General features: G+C 42.2%; 1 protein-coding gene across 1 annotated transcript; it reads left to right on the top strand.

Moving 5' to 3' along the window:
• Positions 1 to 10,881: 10,881 nt before the first annotated feature.
• On the top strand, positions 10,882 to 24,922 carry LOC308402237 (myosin heavy chain, fast skeletal muscle-like; the record flags this gene model as incomplete). Its single annotated transcript, XM_080890925.1, has 39 exons — positions 10,882 to 11,085; positions 12,122 to 12,265; positions 12,353 to 12,509; positions 12,633 to 12,660; positions 12,755 to 12,866; positions 12,947 to 13,039; positions 13,138 to 13,201; positions 13,314 to 13,412; positions 13,586 to 13,689; positions 13,900 to 14,038; positions 14,140 to 14,258; positions 14,449 to 14,598; positions 14,751 to 14,921; positions 15,007 to 15,313; positions 15,473 to 15,543; positions 15,641 to 15,728; positions 17,035 to 17,152; positions 17,230 to 17,353; positions 17,484 to 17,620; positions 17,789 to 18,044; positions 18,127 to 18,369; positions 19,991 to 20,167; positions 20,258 to 20,403; positions 20,691 to 20,781; positions 20,892 to 21,281; positions 21,399 to 21,525; positions 21,626 to 21,744; positions 21,840 to 22,036; positions 22,118 to 22,301; positions 22,390 to 22,555; positions 22,881 to 23,005; positions 23,100 to 23,408; positions 23,487 to 23,690; positions 23,779 to 23,904; positions 24,018 to 24,188; positions 24,279 to 24,383; positions 24,482 to 24,577; positions 24,659 to 24,790; positions 24,902 to 24,922. 39 exons carry the CDS (start codon positions 10,882 to 10,884, stop codon positions 24,920 to 24,922), a joined length of 5,814 nt encoding a protein of 1,937 aa, XP_080747051.1.
• Between the last annotated feature and the right edge of the window lie 1,775 nt (positions 24,923 to 26,697).

The raw sequence follows: 26,697 nt of genomic DNA on the forward strand, positions 1-26,697 counted from the left end.
TCCTTATAGTTTCCTAAAACCTTTAACTAGTGTTACATGTCGGCCAAGACACCTGAAAACAATCAGGACACCCCAAACATTACAATGCAATAATTCTCCACCATGGAAACAGGATCAAATGTGTACACAATACAAGATATATAAGTAGATTCATATTGGGAAGTATAAAACTGGATAATAACTAATTTTTACAATTTTTTAAATTTACAGTGGCCCTGAGACATCAAAACACAATTTTACCTTCAGCGCACTCGCTCAGCCTGCTATTCTCACTCCTTCTGCTTGAACTTCATCTTTCTGCGATGCATCACAGACCCAGTCAGCTTGTAAATACTTATCTTTTTCTCTGCATTGAAACCCAAGATGTCAATGGTGGTCTAAGGAAAGAATCGACAAAAACACAGATTTTACAGGTGTTACTTACATTATCTACGATACCTGATTCTTCATCAAACAAATTTGTTCTCAAATTCATCAGTAAGAAATGAGAAGCTTACATTTTTCAATTCCTGATTTTACAGCCAGAAGCACACAAAGACAACAGGGTTTCCTTCTCAGTTTAGCTATTAACCTTAATATTTTACAGCAATGAAGTGGAAAAAAAGACTATCAGCCCACAGTGAATACAGAGATGAGTTATCATTCCTAACTGTTTTAGTATTACCATAAGCCTCCAGAAGTGGGTTGGCTGCAATGATTTGATCCTCCAGCGACCTCCTAAAATGATGATATCCAACTCGTTTGTGTTTTTCATTTTAAATTGGCAAGTGTATCACACAGTTCTACATCATATCACATCACTTAACTTGCATTTTACATTTCGAGTTTCTATTTACATTTCGTTTACATTTCGCTCCAGACACTGCGACTGTTGCAAAGTGTTGGATGACACGCTTAGTGTTGACAGTCTTTTCTGCACCAGATTCGCCACTGGAAAATGAAACACACATGCAATGGTGTAAATCTGACATAATACAGTGCAGAAATTACTAGTTAGATCACTTAGAGTTGTTTCAGTCCAAAACAGATGTCTTTCATTAAAACTTAAGTAATCATGATTGACTGATTCTCACAATCTGTGAAAAAATGTAATTTAATACAAATTGTGTTATTGAATTCATTTATTATAAGCTGCCACATTAAATCATTATAAATTCATATGTATTTATAGGCACCATCACCATAAAGGGGAAGTACACAAGACATTATGTAGAATATAAAATGTAGACTTTTTATGGGTCATTACTTTAATGGAGTTGCTGATCAAAGGGTTTATCACCTTGGAGCATGAACTGATTATCTCATTATCAGAGATGGAGAAGGTGTGGGGCTGGCAAAATCCCATCACCACCTCCTCGCGGTGCCAGCTGGAAACAACGACCCTCGGGAAGTTGGCTAACGGTGAGGGTCCTCGACGTCAGGTGGAGTGACGCGCCGGTCGATGTATTCCACAGTCACATCCCATGCAATGACGTCTCAAAAAGCTAGGGCGTCCCCCGCAGGCGACGCGCGTCGTCCCCGCCTGAACGACGTGAGAAGTGGACAAAGGCTACCTGCTCATGGAGGGAGTGGGCTGAAGAAGCAAGCCCAAATCCGCCTTGGAACCCTGAACATCGGCACAATGACCGGAAGAAGTCGAGAATTGGCTGACGCCCTCAAGACCCGCCGCATCGACATCGCGTGCATTCAAGAAACCAAGTGGAAGGGAGCGAAGGCACGGGACATTGGAGAAGGCTTCAAGCTTTTCTACAATGGCAACCGGGCCCAGAATGGAGTGGGCATAGTGGTGAGTCAAAAGCTCCGGGACAACGTGGTCGAAGTTACCCGCATATCGGATCGCATCATGTCAGTGAAGATCGACGCCGACCCGACCATCCTACGGATTATCTCCTGCTATGCACCACAGACCAACTGCCCCGACGAGGAGAAGACAGAATTCTGGCGCGCCCTCGACGACCACCTGCAAACGATTAGCCCTGAGGAACACGTGGCGGTAGGCGGCGACCTAAATGGACATGTAGGCAAGGGGAGAGACGGATATCACCGATTCCATGGCGGCCAAGGATTTGGGACCAGAAACGACGACAGTTGCCGGGTACTGGACTACGCAGAGGCCCACGATCTTGCCGTGACCAACACCTTCTTCAAAAAGAAGCCGGCACACCTCATCACGTACTCCAGCGGCGGCAGAGACACCCAAATCGACTACTGGCTAGTCCGAAGACCCCATCTCAGCCTAGTCACGAACGTAAAAGTCATACCATCAACCAATATTGGCCCTCAACATCGGCTACTTGTGATGGATCTCCGACTCAACCTTGGCCAACGACGACGAAGAACACCAACCACGACGGTGGAGAAGATCAAGTGGTGGCGCCTCCCTGAGTGCAAACAGCAGCTTATGGACGCCCTTGAACACCTCGACGTGGACTCCAATGAGCCAGTGGACAAGGCTTGGGAGAACATCGCCAGTCAAATACGTGACGCAGCAGGCAACACCCTTGGGGCGACGAAGCCAGGGAAGCACTTCATCGACAAGCAAGTATGGTGGTGGAATGATAGCGTGCAGCAAACCATCAAGGAAAAGAAGTCGGCACTCAAAGTGTGGCTTCAATCCCGCAGCGATGGCGACTACCAGCAATACAGGGCCCTACGATCGGCCGCAAAGAAGGCGGTAGCAGCGGCAAAGGCATCGCACTATGACCAACTGTATGAAGAGTTGGACACGCCCGGAGGAGCGAACAAAATCTACCGCCTTGCCAGCAGCCGCCATCGAGCAACACAGGATATTGGCCAGGTCAAACACATCAAGGATGCCAACCATCAAACCCTCCGCGACCCGCTCGCCATCCTCAATTGCTGGAGCGAGTATTTCTCCGATATCTGCAACGTGGAGTTCCCTCACCAGCCAATCCACAGTGCCCCGCCCGTCCCAGGACCTGTCCCGCCAATCACCATCAAGGAAGTGGAAACAGCCGTTAAAAATATGAAGAATGGTAAAGCGACCGGACCAGACGACATACCAGCCGAAGTCTGGAAGCTGCTCGGGCGCCAAGGCGCCTTAGTCCTCGCCAGCCTGTTCAATAGCATCATCAGAGACGGGACCGTCCCAGCAGCCTGGTCAACCAGCATAACGGTGCCCATCTGGAAAGGGAAAGGCGATGTGGCTGAATGCTCCAACTACCGCCCGATCCGACTCCTAAGCCATACCATGAAGGTTTTCGAACGGATCATCGACGCCAGGATGCGAGAAATCGTCAACTTAACGCCCAACCAATGTGGCTTCATCAGGGGGCGTGGCACGACGGACGCCATCCATGCTGCCCGCCTGCTTTTGGAGAAGCACCGAGAGAAGTCCAAGACCATCCACATGGCCTTCCTCGACTTGGAAAAGGCGTTTGACCGTGTCCCACACGACCTCATCTGGCACTCCCTGCGATCACATGGAGTTCCTGAAGCCTACGTCAACTGGACAAAGCTCCTCTACCGACAAGTCACCAGCGTGGTCAGAAGCCCAGTGGGAACATCGCCGCCCTTTAACATCAATGTGGGCGTCCACCAAGGCTCGGCACTCTCCCCGCTGCTCTTCATCCTTTGCATGGACACTGCGACGGCGGATCTCCAGTCACCCCATCCCTGGACACTTCTCTACGCCGACGATGTCTTCCTGGCCGATGAATCGCGAATAGAACTGCAATACCAAACGCAGCAGTGGAAGACTCGCCTAGCTGACTTCGGCCTGAGGCTCAACACCAACAAGACCGAATACTTAGAGGCTGGCCCCCAGACGATCAGCGTCGATGGAGAAGATCTGGCGAAAGTACCTCATTTCAAATACCTCGGATCGATGATCAGCAATGACGGCGATATCCTACTAGATGTACGAGCCAGGATCAACGCAGCGTGGATGAAATGGCGCCAAGTCACCGGCGTCCTGTGTGACCGAAGAATGCCCAATCGCCTCAAGTCAAAGATCTACAAGAGTGTAGTGCGCCCCGTCGCCCTCTATGGATCCGAGTGCTGGCCAGCCACCGCAAAGCACGAACAAGCCCTTCACACGATGGAAATGCGGATGCTGCGATGGTGCCTAGGCCTAACACGATGGGACCACGTCATGAACACCGACGTTAGAAAGAGGATGGGAATCGCGCCAATCACAGATAAGATGCAAGAAGCGAGGCTGCGGTGGTACGGACATGTGGTACGGAGCGATGAGAACTCAGTGGTGAGAACAGCACTGCGGCTCAGCCCCCAAGGACGTCGACCTAGAGGCAGACCAAAGCGGAGATGGATGGACCGAATCAAGGACGACGTGAAGAAGATTGAAGCCGATCTGACCGACGCCCTTGACCGACCCAAGTGGAGACGACTTTGCAGAAAAGCGGACCCTGCAACCGAGCGGGAAAAACGCTAGGAGGAAGAAGAGATGGAGAAGGTGTGGGGTGGAGCCTCAATCCTCTTCTTGCCCCTGTATCTTGCAACAACCATTGCATCATACACCAGGAGCCACTGGCAGGGGTTCAGTGTGGAACAGGCCAGAGTAGGTCTGTTTGAGAAGCACAAGATCATATAAATGACAAGAAATAAAAGAAGCCCAAACATTATGAAGACCTACACGTCAAACACATAAAACAGATCTCATAACAATGGTACACATCAAAGTGGAATATAGTGGATGGTTCTCACTGTCACTTGTAGGTGGTGGGAGAAATGAGCAGGTATAAAGACTTTGAAGGGACAAATGGGTCTGGCCATAACAATTTGCATTTCTGGCATCTCTGAAGCAACCAACATGTTAGCAGGTGTGAGTGAGGGGTTATATGTGCCAGAAGTCTGATTTGTGGGGGTGCTTCTTTTATACTGAAATCTCTGGCCACCATTTATCACCTCATTCTTAGGTCACTGTGCTTCTGAATAATAGCAGATTGCTTCCTAAGCTCATCATGTCAGTCTATCCAAAACAGAAAAACAAACAACTCAACAATTCCTCACAAAAAAGCGACCTGTAAATAACTGAAGGGGTTGTTTATGCATTATCATACCTAAACCTGAAAGGAAGAATGAATTCATGTATGCTGCATTTCTACAGGCTTTTATGAATTCATAAAAAATGTAGAAATATAATTAATGACAGTCTTTGTATACATATGACAGATTACATTATCAGCAAAGGGAACAGCCACACCATTAAAACACATTTTTGGCAGAGAAATTGTTTCAAACATCTCTTAAGCAAAGGCCCAAGCATTAACCAGAAGCTAATTTGAGATCTCTTTATGGTCCATTATCATGATGTGCTTCCTCTATAAAGAAAGAGGACACCTAAGCTCTGTATTTCTGACTGTTAGTACAGTAACTAGGTCACAAACACATCACGTTCAATTGTGTTAAGTTCTTTCATGGTAAGTAGAGATCTTTGCAAGTCTGTTATCGTTTCTGTTCTGCGCAGCGAGTTTGCTAAGTGCATGCTTAGCACTGATTGTAGTTTGTGTTTGAGGCTCAGATGCTACAAACACTGATGGTACTCTGAGAAAAATTGCAACTGTTGAACTCCTGTGTGGTTACATGTGGTTAATTTATTCAAAGAAGAAAATCAAATTCATTGTGAAACACAATGACAATGATGGTCTTATAAGCTGGATTAGCTTTGAGAATTTCAGTCAGAAAAATCTTTAAAAGCATAAAAATTGCTGAAATTATAAATTCAAATGTTGATGATTATTATGCACTTAAAGAAAACTGTGCACCTGATACTTTAACATTATGGTATTGTAGGATGGTCTGTATCGTACTGGACCAGCCTGTGCTGTGAACAGGGTGAAACATGGTATTAACAAACAAGAGGAGGGCACGAGGTCGGGAAATCCCAATTTTTTCGTTGTTCAACTGCATCCGCTCCATTGCTTTATAGATAGAAAAAGCACCAAGTAATCAACAGTGAATATTTGTCTTAATGAAAACAAGTGAACAACTTGTTCACATGGCAGAGCACCTGTTCGCCTTTGGTAAACAATCTATCTTGGCTTCAAGAAGGCCGAGTTATTTTTGAACTGCTAATGAGGAAAATATTCCCCTGTGTGTGATAAATGAGACATCTCTGCAGGTTTTTGACAGCAGACTGACAATTTTGCTTCTGTGTGTTCATTTATTCTTAAGTGACAAAAAGGTCAAATCAGTAGAGCAGACAGAGAGTGAGGAAAGGAGAGATTAAGGCTGATTCATAGCTTACTTGGACTGATGCTGAACCTTTCTTGGTTGCCTTTTGGAAAGTTCAGGTAAGTTAAATACCAAAAAACAAAATGGAGCGTCACATGTTTTGTTAATTGCACTACCAGTGTCTGCATTTCCTTGTGTACCACATGCCTTTTGGTACTGATATTGCAGACAGATGGATGATGCAAAGATGTTTTGGTGCTGACTGCAGTGTGTATGATTTCCTTTTTAGAATCATGAAATATATACCAGCCTCCTATAAATAACAGATGGGACACACCTTTTCTGCTCTTAGGGTTGTTAGTAAAAGGTTTTGAATGTGTAACAATGTCTTTATCAGTCTTTGGCATCACTGTAGGGTCCACTTTTCAGAACATTGCTTCTAGACTTTGACTGGACCATTACAACTTCTTTTTCAGTAATTCTGTCATAGGTTTACTTGAGTGCTTGGGATTATTGCCCTGTTGTAGAACCACACAATGTTTTTGAAGGGTGCTCTTCAGTATCATTTTGCTTATCATGTCAGAGCTGTGCTGAATGTATCTACTTCTGCCTTTAGCTGTCTGTCCAAAAGCCAGAGCTATTTTGACCAAGCTTTAGCTGTGAAACTGATGACTGAATATTTAGACGTTTTTCCTAAAGTGTTCTGCTTTGTTCATATTCAGCATTGCAAACTCTTTTTTACAGAGGTGAGGCTTTCTTCTGGTAACCCTTCCAAAAAAGCCAAGCTTGTTCATGTTTGCAGATGACACTGTGATGTGAATTGAGCAGCTCAAAGAGAGAGAGTGAGGTGGAGGTAGGAGGTAGCAGTGCAGTCTGCTTAATATATATATCAATTTTTGGCTAGGATTAATTTGCATATTTGTTTTTGATGGGCAAAATTATTTTGTAAGTGGCAGATATGTCACAGTGTGAACTCTCATCAAGCTCTAAGGCCAACAGATCCGCCTGTCCTCTCTCATTCTGTAATAGACAAATGCAGCTGCTCCCACATCCTCATTCATTACAAAGTGCATAACATTTTTTCCTGATTAATTACATTTTATTTAAAAGGACATAGGACTATTACACTCACTTTAGCCCGATAAGCTTTGGATGGTTAAGAGTTTGAAATCATTCTTATTTAGGTAATATTTAGCTCCCTAGTTCTCCTTAGTTCTTCTGAAACAAACATTTTATCTCCTCTCCCTTAAAGGCTGCCATCCTACTTTAAACCAACTTTCTGCTGATTTTAACAACGAAAAAGTCCAGGTGAAAAAGTCATCCTCATAGGACAAGCTTCCACTCCCTTCACATACATACAGATCCAAGAGTAAAAAAAACCTACAAGAAACAGAACGTTTCAAGCTCTTTGACGCTTGAGATTTTGGCTAACAGGAATTGATCAGATTTCATCATTTGAAAGTTTGGCCAAGTTTAATTCGATGTTCCACCATTGTTTATTTGACAAACAATAACAAAAAACATAACTGCTCTGACTTTGCAGTAACGCACACAACTATAAAACAGAGAGCAATGATAGTAATCGTGGAGGAAATGTAATCATGTGGCTGTTGATTATGATTTGTTACTTTGTAAATGAACTCCACAGTTGCAAAAGAGATGAGCATCAGATTCAAGTGCTTGAAATGCAGGGCTTAACCCATAATCTGGAAAGCTGTATAAACTGGAAGATAGCTTAGATAAAATTCTGTCTATGTGCAACCAACTAGAAATGTTTAGTGCTGACAGTAACTTAGGAACCAGTAATACGCCAGTGTAGATAAATCTTGTATATGTATTCAGGTGTATAAATGTTGTATAAAACGTAATAATTAAACATCTTTTCATGTTGATGTATTTTTAATGCTAATCAATTCTATTTTCTACAGGTAGATGGGTCTCTGCACACACATCATTTTTCAGTTTTTTGCTACAATTTCATGTTTACATCATTCCTGTAAATCTATTCCACTGTGCCAAGGTTTTTTCTAATATGGGAAAATCTGCAAATAACATTTATGTGGATTGTTTCCTTTTTTGTGTGTATTGTTTTTTTTTTACTATATCCTTTTTAAAACATGTGAAAAAAGTAGTTTTGCACCTGCAGTCTCTCTTACTCTTCCAGCTTTGTCAGTTAGCACTTCATGAGTCGTTGTTCCATCTCTCCATGTCTTCCGTTTTTTCTCTTCTCCTTCTGCCCCGTTCCTGTGTAGATAATTAAAAAACAGCATTAGTTCGTTGCTTTTATTAATTACCTTTAAACCTTTAGGGGGAAAACTCACATGGCAATGGGATTTTGTGATAAGTAGTTATTAAATATGTCTTACTCAATCAAGTGTACATGTATCATTTGATTTGTGATGATCACATTACTGCCTGTGGAAAACAACCTTGGCTGTGGTCAGAAAAAAGACAGGAAAGGTTTCATTAAAGGTTCTGCTGAGAACTATGGAAAACAGCAATGGTGTTTTTAAGCTTGACAGGAGAGGCAGCTGGTGCTTTTGGGATACATAATAGAGTTTATACTGGGTGCACTACATCAGTGAACTCTTCAATTATACTTGTCTGATGGGCATACAGGTTTCATTTCAATCCAGATGTTCCCCAGTATTCATTTAAATATGCTTAAAGTTCAGTTCAAGGTGATCTAGAGCAATTCCCTCCATTCAAAAATCACAGTAAACCAGTGAAATATCTTTACAATCTATTACAATTAGAGTTCACATAAAAAAGCAAGGCTGGAAATTCTACTGAATTTCTCAGAACAATGCATGCAATAAATAATCAGTATGAAAGCTGAATAGCATATAGAAAAATCTGAAAACATGTCATACCATATTTTAAGATAGTTCCAAGGGACTGTCCCCGGTTTTCCCATCTTCTGTCCAATGCAAGCTGGTACAGATTCAAGCATCACCCTGTGACCTGAATAAAACATTTTGTATGTTACCCAGCACTCACCTTGGTTTATTATCCACAGCCCAGCTGATACTCTTTGACAAATGAAGAAGGTGTCAGGCGTAGATCAAAGTCCATTAAAATACAATAAGCCTGCTAGGTATGTAGCATTTGACTTTAGTATCAACATAAGCCTGATGCTATATTTGAGTTTTGCCCTAATAAGACAGAAGATTTCGGAGCAGGTATCGTGTAACACATGTTTATTGAAGACAGAGGCTCATTATATCTTGTGGGTAAGTGCTTTAGAATGCCTTCTTCTTATTCACTGCTGTAAGTTGATCTTCTTTCCAGGGAAACAGTGCCCAATGGCTTTCTACCCACGCTTAATTGTGCCGGCTATGTTCCATAGTCTTGGCAAAAATGTCTGCACGCTTGCCATCCTTGACAAAAGCCTCAACAAGCATCTAACAAACACAAACAATATGGAATTGAATGCCCTAAACAGTGTTAACTCGCTCCGCTTAGATTCACAGGAAAAATCCAGGATGAGGTCATTTTTCAAACATAAAGGAAGAAGAACTGGTACTCTGCTGCTCTACTTTTAGGGATTGTCTCAGTCTCCCTTGTGTGTCCCTTAAGAACAAGACTAAGAACAGCTGTTGGCACTGTTGTAAAATGTAATGCCTTGGCAATCCTTCCTTTTCTTTAAAGCTTTTTGGCACTCATTTTATTTTATAATAATTTCTGACTTGTAAGGCCTCTGAAACAGTACCTCAGTGACTTTTTAAAGCTTCCCCAAAGCACTTCGAGGGACTACTGTTGTGCCAGAGACCAATAAAAAGATCCATTAGTCACACCTTTGGACTGTCTGTAACTGCTGACTTGACTTTAGCCAAAAATGAGCCAATTTCCTATCTGTGCTACACATAAACAACCAAAAGCCAACTGCACATCTGTATGTTACATAAAATTTAAAACAAGACAGGAGTATGGAGTTCGAAATGCTGCTTCATCTCCGTATTTTTGCTGAAGGCAACACAACCTGACTGTGTTGGTAATTACAGGTACAGGAATTCTGGCATGTAAGACGTCCAGAAGACATAAACTGTGCGATGACAGAGGTGGAGGAAAGAACTGGTGCACAAGGATAACACCACACAGCATGACCAAATAGAGAAACCCACTTGTGATAGGCTCCCATCATTTGATATAAAAGGAAGAGCAAGCCACCACCAAGCACAGGCACCCAGCAAAGGTAAGTATCTTGGGGAGGTCATTTATTCCAGTACTTTGCCATATCATAGGAATCAGGCTGGTTATTCACATTTTTATGTTTCCAAACAGATTTTTCTTTAGAAAAAATAGAAAATTATTTTCTATTTAATACTATTTTAAAACAAAGAACCACTGACTTAACTGTCTAATTTGTGAATTTTTGTTCCTTATTTCAGAAGTCTGCAGTGAAGTCTGAAAGGAATACCCATTTCTCATCTGGTGTCCTCCAAGGTAAATGTGATCAGTTTTCGTGATCAAGAGTACCAGTGCATGAGTAGGACAGACACAAGAGCGGATCTTTATAAGCATCTCTTGTTGGTACTTATTGAATCCCTGGCTTGAGAGTAGCTACTCTGAGAGTAGCTACTCTCAAGCCTTCTCTTCTTAAAGGAATAGCATGTTTGACTGTATAGGTAGCTATAAGAGTGTGAATATATGTAATATATACACTGCTGACAAATAAGATGAATGACTCCTCTCTTGTTTCCTCACTTGCAGTAAAGGGTCATCATGAGTGGGGACGCAGAGATGGAGTGTTTTGGCGCGGCGGCCATGTTTCTCCGCAAGCCAGAAAGAGAGCGCATTGAAGCTCAAAATATTCCATTTGATGCTAAAACAGCATACTTCGTGAGTGAGCCCAAAGAAATGTACCTCAAGGGGAAACTTGTTAAGAGAGAGGGCGGCAAAGCCACCGTGGAGACTCTGTGCAGGAAGGTGAGAGTAGTGACACTTGAATTTGTGCAGCTTCAAATGTGAATTCAGACTGCTCAAGTTATGAATAACTATATGGATATGTTAACTATATGTAGCATGGTCCAAATATCTGAAACCAGAGAGGTTTGGGTATATTTACATGTAACACACGAAGTCATGACATGTAAGCTATATTTGGAATTTTCAGAATCTGACAAACTCTTTTCAGCAATCAAATGTAAACTTGTGAGATTGCCCTGAAGCCATTCTTCACCACATGATAGCAGAAAACATGGCATCACAACTGAGTGAAAATGTCATAACTCAAGTTGTTATGGTAAGAAAGAAGGGGCTTTTCTCAGCATAATGGTTAGACTGAAAGTTTCACTTGGTTCAATTCAAGCCAGTGATGTGAATTTCCTTTGGAGTTGAACCAAGCTGGTGTTGTAAAAAACAACAACAGCAACAACAAACAAACCAAAAAAAAAATGCAGGTGCAGCTATAATGCTAAATTAAAACACTTCTCAGAAGGAGGAAGAACAGAAAGAACAAGGCCAGACATACCCAGAATTTCACTGTTGATAAAGTTCAAAGTTGTTTGACACCAGACTTGAATCACTAAACAATACACCAAAGAATACTAGCACTCCTTTCTTCTGAGATACGGTAAAACCTCCGGTTTTCATCGCTGTGAACAAAACAGACAGCAAAATCTTTGCATGAACTACTTGAAGAGTAACAAAAGCCAAGTACTGTTAACTGTCACAGCTTAATGTGTGAATGAGTGTGGCACGAATAGCATTGTCCGATTCATTCTGACAATGCTATTCTTGCCACATATTAAATCTGAAATACAACCTTGTGCAAAGTAGACTAAGACGAAGTAGCTTTTTGGACCCATTTGGATGTATTCCACAGTCAAAAACTGATCAGAAGGCCAAATGAATAATTCAAAATAAGAATGAGAATAAAACAAACAAGATTAAAAACAAATATCACAATTTAGACAAAACTGCTTAATTCTATCTGAATTTACATTTGTGCCTTCTTTGGCAGACTATCACCGTGAAAGAAGATGAAGTCTTCCCAATGAACCCTCCCAAATTCGATAAGATTGAGGACATGGCCATGATGACCCACCTCAGTGAGCCTTCTGTGCTGTATAACCTCAAAGAGCGCTATGCAGCATGGATGATCTACGTGAGTTGATCAGAACTCCATAGCTGATACTCGTGCTCACGACAAAAGGAAGATCTGCATCATAAATGATCCTCTCTGACTCCACAGACCTACTCTGGGCTGTTCTGCGTCACTGTGAACCCCTACAAGTGGCTCCCAGTGTATGATTCAATGGTTGTAGCAGGATACAGGGGCAAGAAGAGAATTGAGGCTCCACCCCACATCTTCTCCATCTCTGATAACGCCTATCAGTTCATGCTCCAAGGTAATAAACCTTTTTAAGATACAATGTGTCCTGATCATTTTGTAAGCTACAGTTCAGAAATAAAACAGCTGCAATTCAAAAGTGAACGAATTATTTTGGCTTGATGATTTTGGTCTCTTACAGACAGAGAAAATCAGTCCATCCTGATTACGTAAGTACAAAGCATGCTTTTATATGATGAGCATTTCCAAAAGTATTATTTGCAATATCGAAATTACAACTCTAAAACTCCTTACTCTAACCAGTGGAGAATCTGGTGCAGGAAAGACTGTCAACACAAAACGTGTCATCCAGTACTTTGCAACAATTGCAGTGGCTGGAGGAAAGAAAACCGAGCAAGTTCCCGGCAAAATGCAGGTAAATGAAGTTGCAAAATATGAGATCTAAAAATCAATCAAAGAATTCCTGTACTCACAGCTCATGAACGGTGTCTGTAGGGGTCACTGGAAGACCAAATCATTGCAGCAAACCCACTGTTGGAAGCTTATGGTAATGCCAAGACTGTGAGGAATGACAATTCTTCACGTTTTGTAAGTTATTTTGGTGATTTTACCTTAATTCTGTGGTAAAAATTCACAGTTCATGTTCACTGTTGCATTTATAATTGAAACATTATTCTCCTGCTTAGGGAAAATTTATCAGAATTCACTTTGGGACAACTGGAAAACTGGCTTCGGCTGATATTGAAACATGTATGATTTTTGTTTTGGTTTTACTTATGTATTTATTTTTGAGGGAATTATCAGACTGCTTTGACTGCTACAAGGAAGATTTGTGATAACCACGAAACTTAAATCTGTACAGATCTGCTGGAGAAGTCTCGAGTGACGTTCCAGCTCTCTGCTGAGAGGAGCTACCATATCTTCTATCAGCTCACAACGGGCCACAAACCTGAGCTCATCGGTTAGAGAATTATACCAAAATGACACCAAAAAACAAAATATAGTGTTTATATATATATATATATATATATATATATATATATATATATATATATATATATATATATATATATATATATATATATATATATATATTGTTCATTATGTTTTATGTATTTTGTTTTTCTCATTTAGAGGCTCTCCTGATCACCACAAACCCATACGACTATCCCATGATCAGTCAGGGTGAAATCACTGTCACGAGTATCAATGACGTTGAAGAATTCATCGCTACTGATGTAAGAACAGCTTCACTCACGACCTTTCACTAATATTAATAACTATATAAACAGAACTCCATGAAGCTCATCATATTGATGTTCGGCTTTGTTAATGGGGAGTTTGAATTAAAAATGTAATAAATGCTGAATCAAAAACAGCTTTCTATTTTACATTAAAATATAATGGGTTCTGTTTGTGCTTATTAAAACTTATTCATCATTTCACAGACTGCCATTGACATCCTGGGCTTCACCGCAGACGAGAAAATTAGCATGTATAAACTGACCGGAGCTGTGATGCATCACGGAAACATGAAGTTCAAGCAGAAGCAGCGAGAAGAGCAGGCTGAGCCAGATGGCACTGAGGGTATGAAGAACATTGTGCACTTTAAGCACTGCTGATTTTGTCACTTGAAAGAGGACCTTTGAGGTAGAGGTTTATTTATTTATGAATTTGTGTTCATATAGTTGCAGATAAAATCGCCTACCTCATGGGTCTGAACTCGGCTGATTTGCTAAAAGCACTGTGCTACCCGAGAGTGAAGGTTGGGAACGAGTATGTGACCAAAGGTCAAACTGTTCCTCAGGTACAGATGTTACAAAGAAAACACACAAATAACAAATGATTTCCTGTAAGACAGTGTCTTTAAACCAAACCCTTCAAGACACTAATACATATTAATAAGGCTTTTTTTTTTACCAATAGGTTACAATGGCACTATTCCTAAATTTATAACCACTAATGATAAAATCAATATCCCTTCACTTCAAAATCAGGTCAACAATTCCGTCAATGCTCTCTCAAAGTCGGTCTATGAGAAAATGTTCTTGTGGATGGTCGTCAGAATCAACGAGATGTTGGACACAAAGCAGTCAAGAAGCTATTTTATTGGTGTCCTGGACATTGCTGGGTTTGAAATTTTTGATGTAAGTATGCAGAACTAACACTGCATTGTCTTATGTTCATGTTGCTAATTATGCAAAACATTTTCAAAACAGTTCAGGGTTTAGGGTATGTCAAGAATAAAAGCACAGTCTTGTTTTGGGTGCGCTTGCTGACCTTATCTGTATTTTTTCAGTTCAACAGCCTGGAACAGCTGTGCATCAACTTCACCAATGAAAAACTGCAACAGTTTTTCAACCATCACATGTTTGTCCTGGAGCAAGAAGAGTACAAGAAAGAGGGCATTGAATGGGAGTTCATTGACTTTGGTATGGACTTGGCTGCCTGCATTGAGCTTATTGAGAAGGTGAGCCGTGTGCTGTCCATTTGCACACATAAAACAATAGAAAACAACTTGAAACTGTTTTTTTATGCTTCTTTCATCATGGCAGCCAATGGGCATCTTCTCCATCCTTGAAGAGGAGTGCATTGTCCCCAAGGCAACAGACATAACCTTCAAGAACAAACTCTATGACCAGCATGTTGGCAAAAGTGCCCCCTTCCAGAAACCAAAGCCTGCCAAAGGCAAAGCTGAGGCCCACTTCTCCCTGGTGCACTATGCTGGTACTGTTGACTACAATGTTAATGGCTGGCTGGAGAAGAACAAAGACCCCCTGAACGACTCTGTGGTACAGCTCTACCAGAAGTCTTCAACAAAGCTGTTGGCTTTCCTGTATGCGTCACATGCCGCTGCAGAAGGTGATGATCATATTTTTAGGACAGAATTCAGAGTTTCCATTGTTTTCATTATATTTCAAAATGATCAGATTTAGTACAGAACAGAAAAATAATTACATTATAAAATAAAAAATTATATTTAAAGTCATTTAAGTTTATATCTGACATTTAATGTTTCAGCTGAGGGAGGTGGAAAGAAAGGTGGCAAGAAAAAGGGTGGGTCTTTTCAGACTGTATCTGCTCTGTTCAGGGTAAGCATAAAAATATTATTTTTTTTCCTCAGATGCGTAGGTAGCATCCAGGGTTTACTTTCCATCATGTGAAAATTTGAATATTTTCATATTTTAGGAGAATCTGGGCAAGCTGATGACGAACTTAAGGAGCACTCATCCTCATTTTGTACGCTGTCTCATTCCAAATGAATCAAAAACTCCTGGTAAAGACTGGTAACAATAATGTAAATTAATGCATTTTAAGGTCTGTGAAGGTTCTCAGTCATCCAGGTCATCGTAGTCAAAGGAGCTTGCAAAGAAAAGCGTCTGGACTTCTTTAAGTTACTTGAAGACGTTTCACCTCTCATCCAAGAAGCTTCTTCAGTTCTAAGGTCAAATGGTGGAGAGTCCCAGATATAAACCTAGTGGGAGTAACCCCCCACAGAGGGACAAAAGGACCCCCTTTTGTCCCTCTGTGATGATGATGATCCTCTAATCGCCTGAGCCAAGGTGTGAAACTGGGTGTGGGTCCCAATCAGCCAGAGTTTCGGGTGTGTTCATTGTGAAACCTGGCCCCACCTTATCATGCGAATTCCTAAGATCAGATGGCCCAGGATGTGAGTGGGCGTTAAGGCGTCTGGGAAGGGATCTCAAAACTGGATTATAGATGGCAGAGAGTTGGTGTCGTAAACCCCCGCCTCTGTTCAAAGATGGTCGCTCACAGTGGACATAGATGGCTTCTTTCACTCCTCTTTCAAACCATCTGTCCTCTCTGTCCAAAATGTGAACATTGGCATCCTCGAAAGAGTGTCCTTCATCCTTAAGATGCAGATGGACTGCTGAGTCTTGTCCTGTGGAGGTGGCTCTTCTGTGTTGTGCCATGCGCTTGTGAAGTGGCTGTTTGGTCTCTCCAATGTAGAGGTCTGGGCATTCCTCGCTGCACTGTACAGCATACACGACATTGTTAAGTCTGTGTTTTGGAGTTTTGTCTTTCGGGTGAACTAGTTTTTGTCTGAGCGTGTTACTGGGTCTGAAATGCACCGGGATGTCATGCTTGGAGAAAACTCTCCTGAGTTTTTCTGATACACCGGCTACATAGGGGATGACAATGTTGTTGCGTCTGTCCTTCTTATCCTCCCTCACTGGTGTCTGGTCTTCTTTTCTGTGCCTCTTTGCTGACATTAAGAACGCCCATTTAGGATAGCCGCACGTTTTGAGTGCTTCCTTTACATGTGTGTGTTCCTTCTTTTTTCCTTCAGGCTTAGAGGGAACATGTTCTGCCCGGTGGTGTAGGGTCCTAATTACTCCAAGTTTGTGTTCCAGAGGGTGATGGGAGTCAAAGAGGAGGTACTGGTCCGTGTGTGTGGGCTTCCGGTAAACTTCGATGTTGAGGTTGCCATTCTCTTCAATGTGAAACGTCTTCAAGTAACTTAAAGAAGTCCAGACGCTTTTCTTTGCAAGCTCCTTTGACAATGCATTTTAAGGTAAATGTAATGCCATGTACATGACTGAATTTAATATGGGTTTAAGGTCTCATGGAGAACTTCCTGGTCATCCACCAGCTAAGGTGTAACGGTGTGCTGGAGGGGATCAGGATCTGCAGGAAAGGGTTCCCCAGCAGAATCGTCTACGGTGACTTCAAGCAGAGGTGATTACTAAGAATAAAGACATTTGCCACAATCTAAAGATCGACTTCTCCTTAATTCATCATGTACCCCCAATCAGATACAAAGTGTTGAATGCCAGTGTCATCCCTGAGGGACAGTTCATCGACAACAAGAAGGCCTCAGAGAAACTCTTGGGCTCTATTGATGTTGACCACACACAGTACAAGTTTGGCCACACAAAGGTACAGTAACAAAAAATGCAAACTTTTGTTGGTATTTTAAATAAACTGCTGCTAAATCAGGATACTTTAAGCAGGTATTACAATTTTGCTTTTGACAATGCTGTATGTGCTCTGTATGACTATTTTTCAGGTGTTCTTCAAAGCTGGTCTCCTGGGTCTATTGGAGGAGATGCGTGATGAAAAACTCGCTATCCTTGTCACAATGACGCAGGCTCTCTGCAGAGGTTTCCTCATGAGGAGAGAGTTTGTCAAGATGATGGAACGCAGGTACTGTAGGCATAGTAGCTTTACACACCAAAGGGGATTTTTACAAATGCAGATGACAACTTCAATGTAATTTCTGCGCTAATTTTTTTCTTTCTGGTTCAGCCCATAGTTTTTATTACAGTTTTTCAGATCTAAAAATACCAATTTTTCTCAATCTTCTATCCTCAGGGAGGCAATTTACTCCATCCAGTACAACATCCGTGCATTCATGAATGTCAAAACCTGGCCTTGGATGAAGTTGTACTTCAAGATTAAGCCTCTGCTGAAGAGTGCAGAGACGGAGAAAGAGATGGCCGCAATGAAAGTGGACTTTGAAAAGACCAAAGAGGATCTGGCAAAGGCTCTGGCTAAGAAGAAAGAGCTGGAAGAGAAGATGGTTACTCTCCTACAGGAGAAGAATGACTTGCAGATCCAAATTCAAGCGGTATGTTAAAATAACAAAGGAATTTGAACTGTCTTTATGAATAAGGAAATCTTAATCCATTTGTATATTACTATCAATTTAGGAAGGTGAAAACCTTGCTGATGCAGAGGAAAGGTGTGAGGGGCTCATTAAAGCAAAAATCCAGTTCGAGGCCAGACTCAAAGAGACAGCTGAGAGACTGGAGGATGAGGAGGAAATGAACGCTGAGCTGACTGCAAAGAAGAGGAAGCTGGAGGACGAGTGCTCTGAGCTGAAGAAGGATATTGATGACTTGGAGCTGACCCTGGCCAAAGTGGAAAAGGAGAAACATGCCACTGAGAACAAGGTTGGTGCGTCAGTCTCAAGGCTTTGAGGTCAAATTGTTTGCAAACTGCAAATACATTGTTTTTTGGGTTTTTTTTAAATACTGTCAATATACAGTGAGACTGTGAGAGACAGAATGAGAGAGACAGAATGTGAAAAAAAAATCCATGAATTCACATGGTAGGATTTGTAAAGGATTTATTCGTAAATTAGGGTGGAAAATAAGTATTTGGTCACCTCAAACAAGGAAAATCTCTGGCTCTCACAGACCTGTAACGTCTTCTGTAAGAAGCTTTTCTGTCCCCCACTCGTTACCTGTATGAATGGCACCTGTTTGAACTCATCATCTGTATAAAAGACACCTGTCCACAGCCTCAAACAGTCAGACTCCAAACTCCGCCATGGCCAAGACCAAAGAGCTTTCGAAGGACACCAGGAAAAGTATTGTAGACCTGCACCAGACTGGGAAGAGTGAATCTACAATAGGCAAGCAGCTTGGTGTGAAAAAATCAACTGTGGGAGCAATCATCAGAAAATGGAAGACATACAAGACCACTGATAATCTCCCTCGATCTGGGGCTCCACGCAAGATCTCATCCCGTGGGGTCAAAATGATCATGAGAACGGTGAGCAAAGATCCCAGAACCACACGGGGGGACCTGGTGAATGACCTGCAGAGAGCTGGGACCAAAGTAACAAAGGTCACCATCAGTAACACACTACAACGGCAGGGAATCAAATCCCGCAGTGCCAGACGTGTTCCGCTGCTGAAGCCAGTGCATGTCCAGGCCCGTCTGAAGTTTGCCAGAGAGCACATGGATGATACAGCAGAGGATTGGGAGAATGTCATGTGGTCAGATGAAACCAAAGTAGAACTTTTTGGTATAAACTCAACTCGTCGTGTTTGGAGGAAGAAGAATACTGAGTTGCATCCCAAGAACACCATACCTACTGTGAAGCATGGGGGTGGAAACATCATGCTATGGGGCTGTTTTTCTGCCAAGGGGACAGGACGACTGATCCGTGTTAAGGACAGAATGAATGGGGCCATGTATCGTGAGATTTTGAGCCAAAACCTCCTTCCATCAGTGAGAACTTTGAAGATGAAACGAGGCTGGGTCTTCCAACATGACAATGATCCAAAACACACCGCCCGGGCAACAAAGGAGTGGCTCCGTAAGAAGCATTTGAAAGTCCTGGAGTGGCCTAGCCAGTCTCCAGACCTCAACCCCATAGAAAATCTGTGGCGGGAGTTGAAAGTCCGTGTTGCTTGGCGACAGCCCCAAAACATCACTGCTCTCGAGAAGATCTGCATGGAGGAATGGGCCAAAATACCAGCTACTGTGTGTGCAAACCTGGTAAAGACCTATAGTAAACGTTTGACCTCTGTTATTGCCAACAAAGGTTATGTTACAAAGTATTGAGTTGCATTTTTGTTATTGACCAAATACTTATTTTCCACCCTGATTTACGAATAAATTCTTTACAAATCCTACCATGTGGATTCATGGATTTTTTTTTCACATTCTGTCTCTCACAGTTGAAGTGTACCTCTGGTGCAAATTACTGACCTCTGTCATCATTTTAGGTGGGGGAACTTGCACAATCGGTGGCTGACTAAATACTTTTTTGCCCCACTGTAGGTTAAAAACCTGGTTGAGGAAATGACTTCCCAAGATGAGACAATTGCCAAGTTGACCAAAGAAAAGAAAGCCCTCCAAGAGGCCCATCAGCAGGTCCTCGATGACCTGCAGGCAGAGGAAGACAAAGTTAACAGTCTGACGAAGGCCAAGACCAAGCTGGAGCAGCAAGTGGACGATGTGAGTATAGGAATTTGAGTTTCCTTGAAAATAAACTATAAACCCCAAAAATCTCAAAACCAAAATAAAATCTTATCTTGTTTTACACAGCTTGAAGGTTCCCTGGAGCAAGAAAAGAAGCTTCGCATGGACCTTGAGCGGGCTAAAAGAAAGCTTGAAGGTGACCTTAAACTGGCCCAAGAAACCATCATGGATCTGGAGAATGATAAGCAGCAATCTGATGAGAAAATAAAGAAGTAAGCAAAATGCAATTAATCAAATTTAGTATCTAATATAACTGCATTTGTTTAGCAGACAGCAGCAACGCTAAAGATCATTTCCCGACCAACCAGCATATGTTACTGAAAAACAAATCATAATAAAAACAGAACGGTTCGCCCACTCTTCCGCAAAAGTGAAAAAACAAAAACTCTCTATTTCAGTGTAAAAATCAGCAGTCAGAATGAGGGTTACCTATTTCAAGAATAAAAATAAATAAATAAAAAATGTGGATGTAAAATTTGGTTTGAACTTTTCCCCACAGGAAGGATTTTGAAATAAGCCAGCTTCTGAACAAGATTGAGGATGAGCAGTCTCTTTCTGCTCAGCTTCAGAAAAAGATCAAAGAACTGCAGGTTGGTGTATCTGACAGCAAGCTGCCAAGTCTATTACAAGTAACAAGTATATTCAGCTTTATTATTACATTTTGATTAGATGTCTGTTTCTTTCAACATGTAAATCATAGGCTCGTATTGAGGAGCTCGAGGAGGAGATTGAAGCTGAACGTGCTGCTCGGGCCAAGGTGGAGAAGCAGAGGTCTGATCTCTCCAGAGAGCTGGAGGAGATCAGTGAGCGGCTCGAGGAAGCTGGCGGGGCCACTTCTGTTCAGATTGAGATGAACAAGAAGCGCGAGGCCGAGTTTCAGAAGCTGCGGCGTGATCTCGAAGAGGCCACCCTGCAGCACGAAGCCACCGCCGCAGCTCTCCGCAAGAAGCAGGCTGACAGCGTGGCTGAGCTAGGAGAGCAGATTGATAACCTGCAGAGAGTCAAACAGAAGCTGGAGAAAGAGAAAAGCGAGTACAAGATGGAGATTGATGACCTTGCAAGCAACATGGAGGCCATCGCTAAAGCCAAGGTACGATAAAGTAAAACATTTGACAAGCAAGAGAAAACATACATTTAACCTTATGTTCGTTTACATTTGGCTCTTGTGTCCATTACTTTAGATTATTGCAGCTTTTGTTCATTTCAGGCAAATCTGGAGAAAATGTGTCGCTCACTGGAGGATCAGCTGAGTGAGCTGAAGACCAAAAATGATGAACATGTGCGGCAACTGAATGACATTGGGGTGCAAAGGGCAAGGCTTCAAACGGAAAATGGTGGGAAAACTATTTTTAGCTATTTTTTCATTCGATATATGATCATATTCAAATGTGGATTGTTTTTTTCTTTCTTTCTTTTTTTTCTGTCTCACCTTAGGTGAAATCGCTCGCCAACTGGAGGAGAAGGAAGCCCTGATCTCTCAGCTGACAAGGAGCAAGCAGGCTTACACTCAGCAGATTGAAGAGCTAAAGAGGCACATTGAAGAGGAAGTTAAAGTAAGTGCACATTAAAAACACCTGCACTACCCCGGAGCTGATTAAACCACAATTTAAGTTAATAAATTAAATATTTTTTTCCAATTTTCTGTAAGGCCAAGAACGCCCTGGCTCATGCTGTCCAGTCAGCTCGTCATGACTGCGACCTCCTCAGAGAGCAGTATGAGGAGGAGCAGGAGGCCAAAGCTGAGCTGCAGCGTGCATTATCCAAAGCAAACAGCGAGGTGGCTCAGTGGAGGACCAAATATGAAACCGATGCTATTCAGCGCACTGAGGAGCTGGAGGAGGCAAAGTAAGTCGTCGGTTTTAGTTTCGTCCTATCGCAAACTATGTTTATAATAGAATATAAAGTCTGTTAACTAATCGTTAACAGGAAAAAGCTCGCCCAGCGTCTCCAGGATGCAGAGGAGTCCATCGAAGCTGTGAATGCAAAATGTGCCTCTCTGGAAAAGACCAAACAGAGACTGCAGGGTGAAGTGGAGGACCTGATGATCGACGTGGAGAGAGCCAATGCTCTGGCTGCTAACCTTGACAAGAAGCAGAGAAACTTTGACAAGGTACCATTTTCATTTTTGAGTTATTTATTTTAATCAAAGCTAATGAATCATGAATTATGCAAATACATGGGTCTGCCTTATATCTAAGATTCTTGCTGAGTGGAAGCAGAAGTATGAAGAAACCCAAGCAGAACTAGAGGGATCTCAAAAAGAAGCTCGTTCTCTCAGCACTGAGCTGTTTAAGATGAAGAATTCATATGAGGAAGCTCTTGATCACCTGGAGACCTTGAAGAGGGAGAACAAGAACCTGCAACGTATGCAAAGCTTTAGATATTCAGTCAACTAACAAAAATACCAGACAGTAAGCTAACTGTGCAAAATTTTAACGTTTTTATAACGTATTTCAATTATTATACCCAAGGAATTTTACCCCATTTCTAATATTGTTTCATGTATTTTATGTTAGAAGAAGCGATGGTGACCCGCACTACTGCTCAGAGATTTAAGTCTTACAAATGTTATACTGTACGCTACAATCAATGCAAGTTTGCATTTATTAGACATTAAGATCCACCAAAAGTAAACAAAATAATGAATTCTGCTTAAACTTTAAATTGATTATTCTTTATTATCTTACAGAGGAGATCTCTGATCTAACTGAGCAAATCAGTGAGGGTGGAAAAACCATTCATGAACTGGAAAAAGCGAAAAAGACTGTAGAAACAGAGAAGTCTGAACTCCAGACTTCACTTGAAGAGGCAGAGGTACTGTTTGATAAAAAAAAAAACTACTCTCCAATCAGCACAATTCAATTTTAATGATCCTGGAGCTACATGGTAAATATTTTATTTTTCAAAGGCTACTCTGGAGCACGAGGAATCCAAGATCCTCCGCATTCAGCTTGAGCTGACCCAAGTCAAGAGTGAAGTTGACAGGAAGATTGCAGAGAAGGACGAAGAGATTGAACAGATCAAGAGGAACAGCCAGAGAGTGATCGAGTCCATGCAAACTACTCTGGATGCTGAGGTCAGGAGCAGGAATGATGCCCTGAGAATCAAGAAGAAGATGGAGGGAGACCTGAATGAGATGGAGATTCAGCTGAGTCATGCCAACCGCCAGGCAGCTGAATCCCAGAAACAGCTGAGGAATGTGCAGGGACAGCTGAAGGTGGGTCCACTGAAGGATTTGCCCGAACTTTCTATCTGAAAGGTGTGCACTAATACCTCTTAACGTTACACATTTCAGGATGCCCAGCTCCATCTTGATGAAGCCATTAGAAGCCAGGAAGACATGAAGGAGCAGGTTGCAATGGTGGAGCGCAGAAACAACCTGATGCAGGCTGAGATCGAGGAGCTGAGAGCTGCACTGGAGCAAACAGAGAGAGGCCGCAAGATTGCTGAACAGGAGCTGGTTGATGCCAGCGAGCGTGTGGGACTGCTGCACTCTCAGGTTAGTTACGATTCAAAAACTTCATATTTTTATAATTTGAAGGGTGAAAGTCCAAATATGTGATTCATTATCCTGTATTTCCTTTCAGAACACCAGCCTTATCAACACCAAGAAGAAGCTGGAGGCTGATTTCATTCAGATCCAAGGTGAAGTGGAAGATGCTGTCCAGGAGGCCAGAAATGCTGAAGAAAAGGCCAAGAAGGCCATCACTGATGTGAGCCACCCTGATGAATGTCTATAGTGCAGTAGCATTACTCTACCAACTATATTAGTTGGCACAACAATACAAATGACAGTTACAACAATACATATGATATGAAATTTCAGGCTGCCATGATGGCAGAAGAGCTGAAGAAGGAGCAGGACACCAGTGCTCATTTGGAGAGGATGAAGAAGAACCTGGAGGTGACAGTGAAGGACCTGCAGCACCGCCTTGATGAAGCTGAGAACCTGGCCATGAAAGGTGGCAAGAAGCAGCTCCAGAAACTGGAGGCTAGGGTGAGTCTCATGAGAGCCATCTGACTGATTCGCTGTAAGCTGGGGAAACATTTTATATTTTAAAAATAACTGCATACATCCTTTGTCAAGGTCCGTGAACTAGAGGCTGAAGTTGATGCTGAACAGAGGCGCAGCGCTGATGCTATCAAGGGAGTGCGAAAATATGAGAGAAGAGTAAAGGAGCTCACCTATCAGGTCAGCTGATTACTACTACAAAACCACAGTAATGAAAATACCATGCTTAAATGAGTATTACATTTATACCAGAATAACTAATTAATGCTTTACAACAGACGGAGGAGGACAAGAAGAATATTGCCAGACTTCAGGATCTGGTGGACAAGCTCCAGCTAAAAGTGAAGTCCTATAAGCGACAGGCTGAGGAGGCTGTAAGTAGACCTGATTCTCACGAAACACACTTTGTATAACTCAGTGCACAGGGTTTAACTTCACTGTGGCTTCTTCTACAGGAGGAGCAGGCCAACAGTCACCTGTGCAGGTACAGGAAGGTGCAGCATGAAATGGAGGAAGCTCAGGAGCGTGCTGACATTGCTGAGTCTCAAGTTAACAAACTCAGGGCGAAGAGTCGTGAAATTGTCAAGGTAAAAAAAAAAAAAAAGATCTAGCATGAATCAAATTTGTAGAAATATTCATCCTGTTAAAATCGAGACTATCCAGCCAAATTTTTAAGTGCCACTGTTTTGTCATTTCAGACCAAGGAAGCAGAGGAGTGATGAAGAAATCAAGGTTGTAAATTAACAAGAAATCATACAATATGATTGTCTTGTTAGCTGTTCACATAAGCAAAGTGACAGTGCTGTGACAACCTAAAGTCAATAAAAGTTAGATTGATGCACCTTTTGTCTCTGTGCTCTTATTTTTGAATGACTCTGAACCTTTTTAAAGTCTCTAACACCCTGGTTATTGTTGTGTAAACCTATCAGTCTGGTTCTAGTGTGAAAGCATGAAGCTGCATTCATACACAAGATTACATGTCTCCATATGTGGATTTTCACCTTTCAAAAACAGAAATTTAACAGAGCACAAACAACAGAGTTTGTATGCTTTTAGTTGTTCAAGGCGCAAACAGATTTGTCCAAAATTCAGCTTCGGCTTTCAGGCCCCTCTTCTGTGAAACGGGCTCCCAGTCTGGATTCAGGAGACATACAGCCACCTTACTTTTAAGATTAGGCTTAATGTTTTCCTTTATTAACTATAAAGCTTATAGTTAGGGCTGGATCATGTGACCCTGAATCCTCACATTGTTACACTATAATAGGCCTAGGCTGCTGGGCTCTTCGCATGATGCACCGAGTGTGTTTTTTTTCACTCACCCTATTCACTCTATATGTTTATATACCTCTCTGCATTTAATCATTAGTTACCATTAATCGCTGGCTCTCAACAGTGTGTCTTTTGTCCTGTCTTCCTTCACCCTCAACCAGTCACAGCTGTTGACTGCCCCTCCCTCAGCCTGGTTCTCCCAGAGGTTTCTTCCTGTTAAAAGGGAGTTTTTCCTTCCTACTGTCACCAAGTGCTTGCTTATAAGGAATTGTCTCATTGTTGGGGTTTCTCTGTGTTATTTTATTTACACACACATATACATATATACGTATATACACACACATATATGTATATATACGTATGTATGTATATACATATACACACACACACATATATATATATATATATATATATATATATATATATATATATATATATATATATATATATATATATATATATATATATATGTGTGTATATATATATATCATGGAAGGACAGGCCCCTGCACGGTATGTACCACCGGCAGATAGAGGAGGTGGCTGATATCCAGAAATCCTACCAGTGGCTGGACAAAGCTGGACTGAAAGACAGCACAGAGGCACTAATCATGGCAGCACAAGAACAAGCTCTGAGCACAAGATCCATAGAGGCTGGGGTCTATCACACCAGGCAAGACCCCAGGTGCAGGCTGTGTAAAGATGCCCCAGAGACAATCCAGCACATAACAGCAGGGTGCAAGATGCTAGCAGGCAAGGCATACATGGAACGCCATAACCAAGTGGCCGGCATAGTGTACAGGAACATCTGTGCCGAGTATAACCTGGAAGTCCCGAGGTCAAAATGGGAGATGCCCCCAAGGGTGGTGGAGAATGACCGAGCTAAGATCCTGTGGGACTTCCAGATACAGACGGACAAAATGGTGGTGGCTAACCAACCGGACATAGTGGTGGTAGACAAACAGAAGAAGATGGCCGTAGTGATCGATGTAGCGGTTCCAAATGACAGCAATATCAGGAAGAAGGAACACGAGAAGCTGGAGAAATACCAAGGGCTCAGAGAAGAGCTCGAGAGGATGTGGAGGGTGAAGGTAACGGTGGTCCCCGTGGTAATCGGAGCACTAGGTGCGGTGACTCCCAAGCTAGGCGAGTGGCTCCAGCAGATCCCAGGAACAACATCGGAGATCTCTGTCCAGAAGAGCGCAGTCCTGGGAACAGCTAAGATA

The sequence above is a fragment of the Rhamphochromis sp. 'chilingali' genome (genome assembly GCF_963969265.1).
Source record: "Rhamphochromis sp. 'chilingali' genome assembly, chromosome: 9".
NCBI lineage: Eukaryota > Metazoa > Chordata > Actinopteri > Cichliformes > Cichlidae > Rhamphochromis > Rhamphochromis sp. 'chilingali'.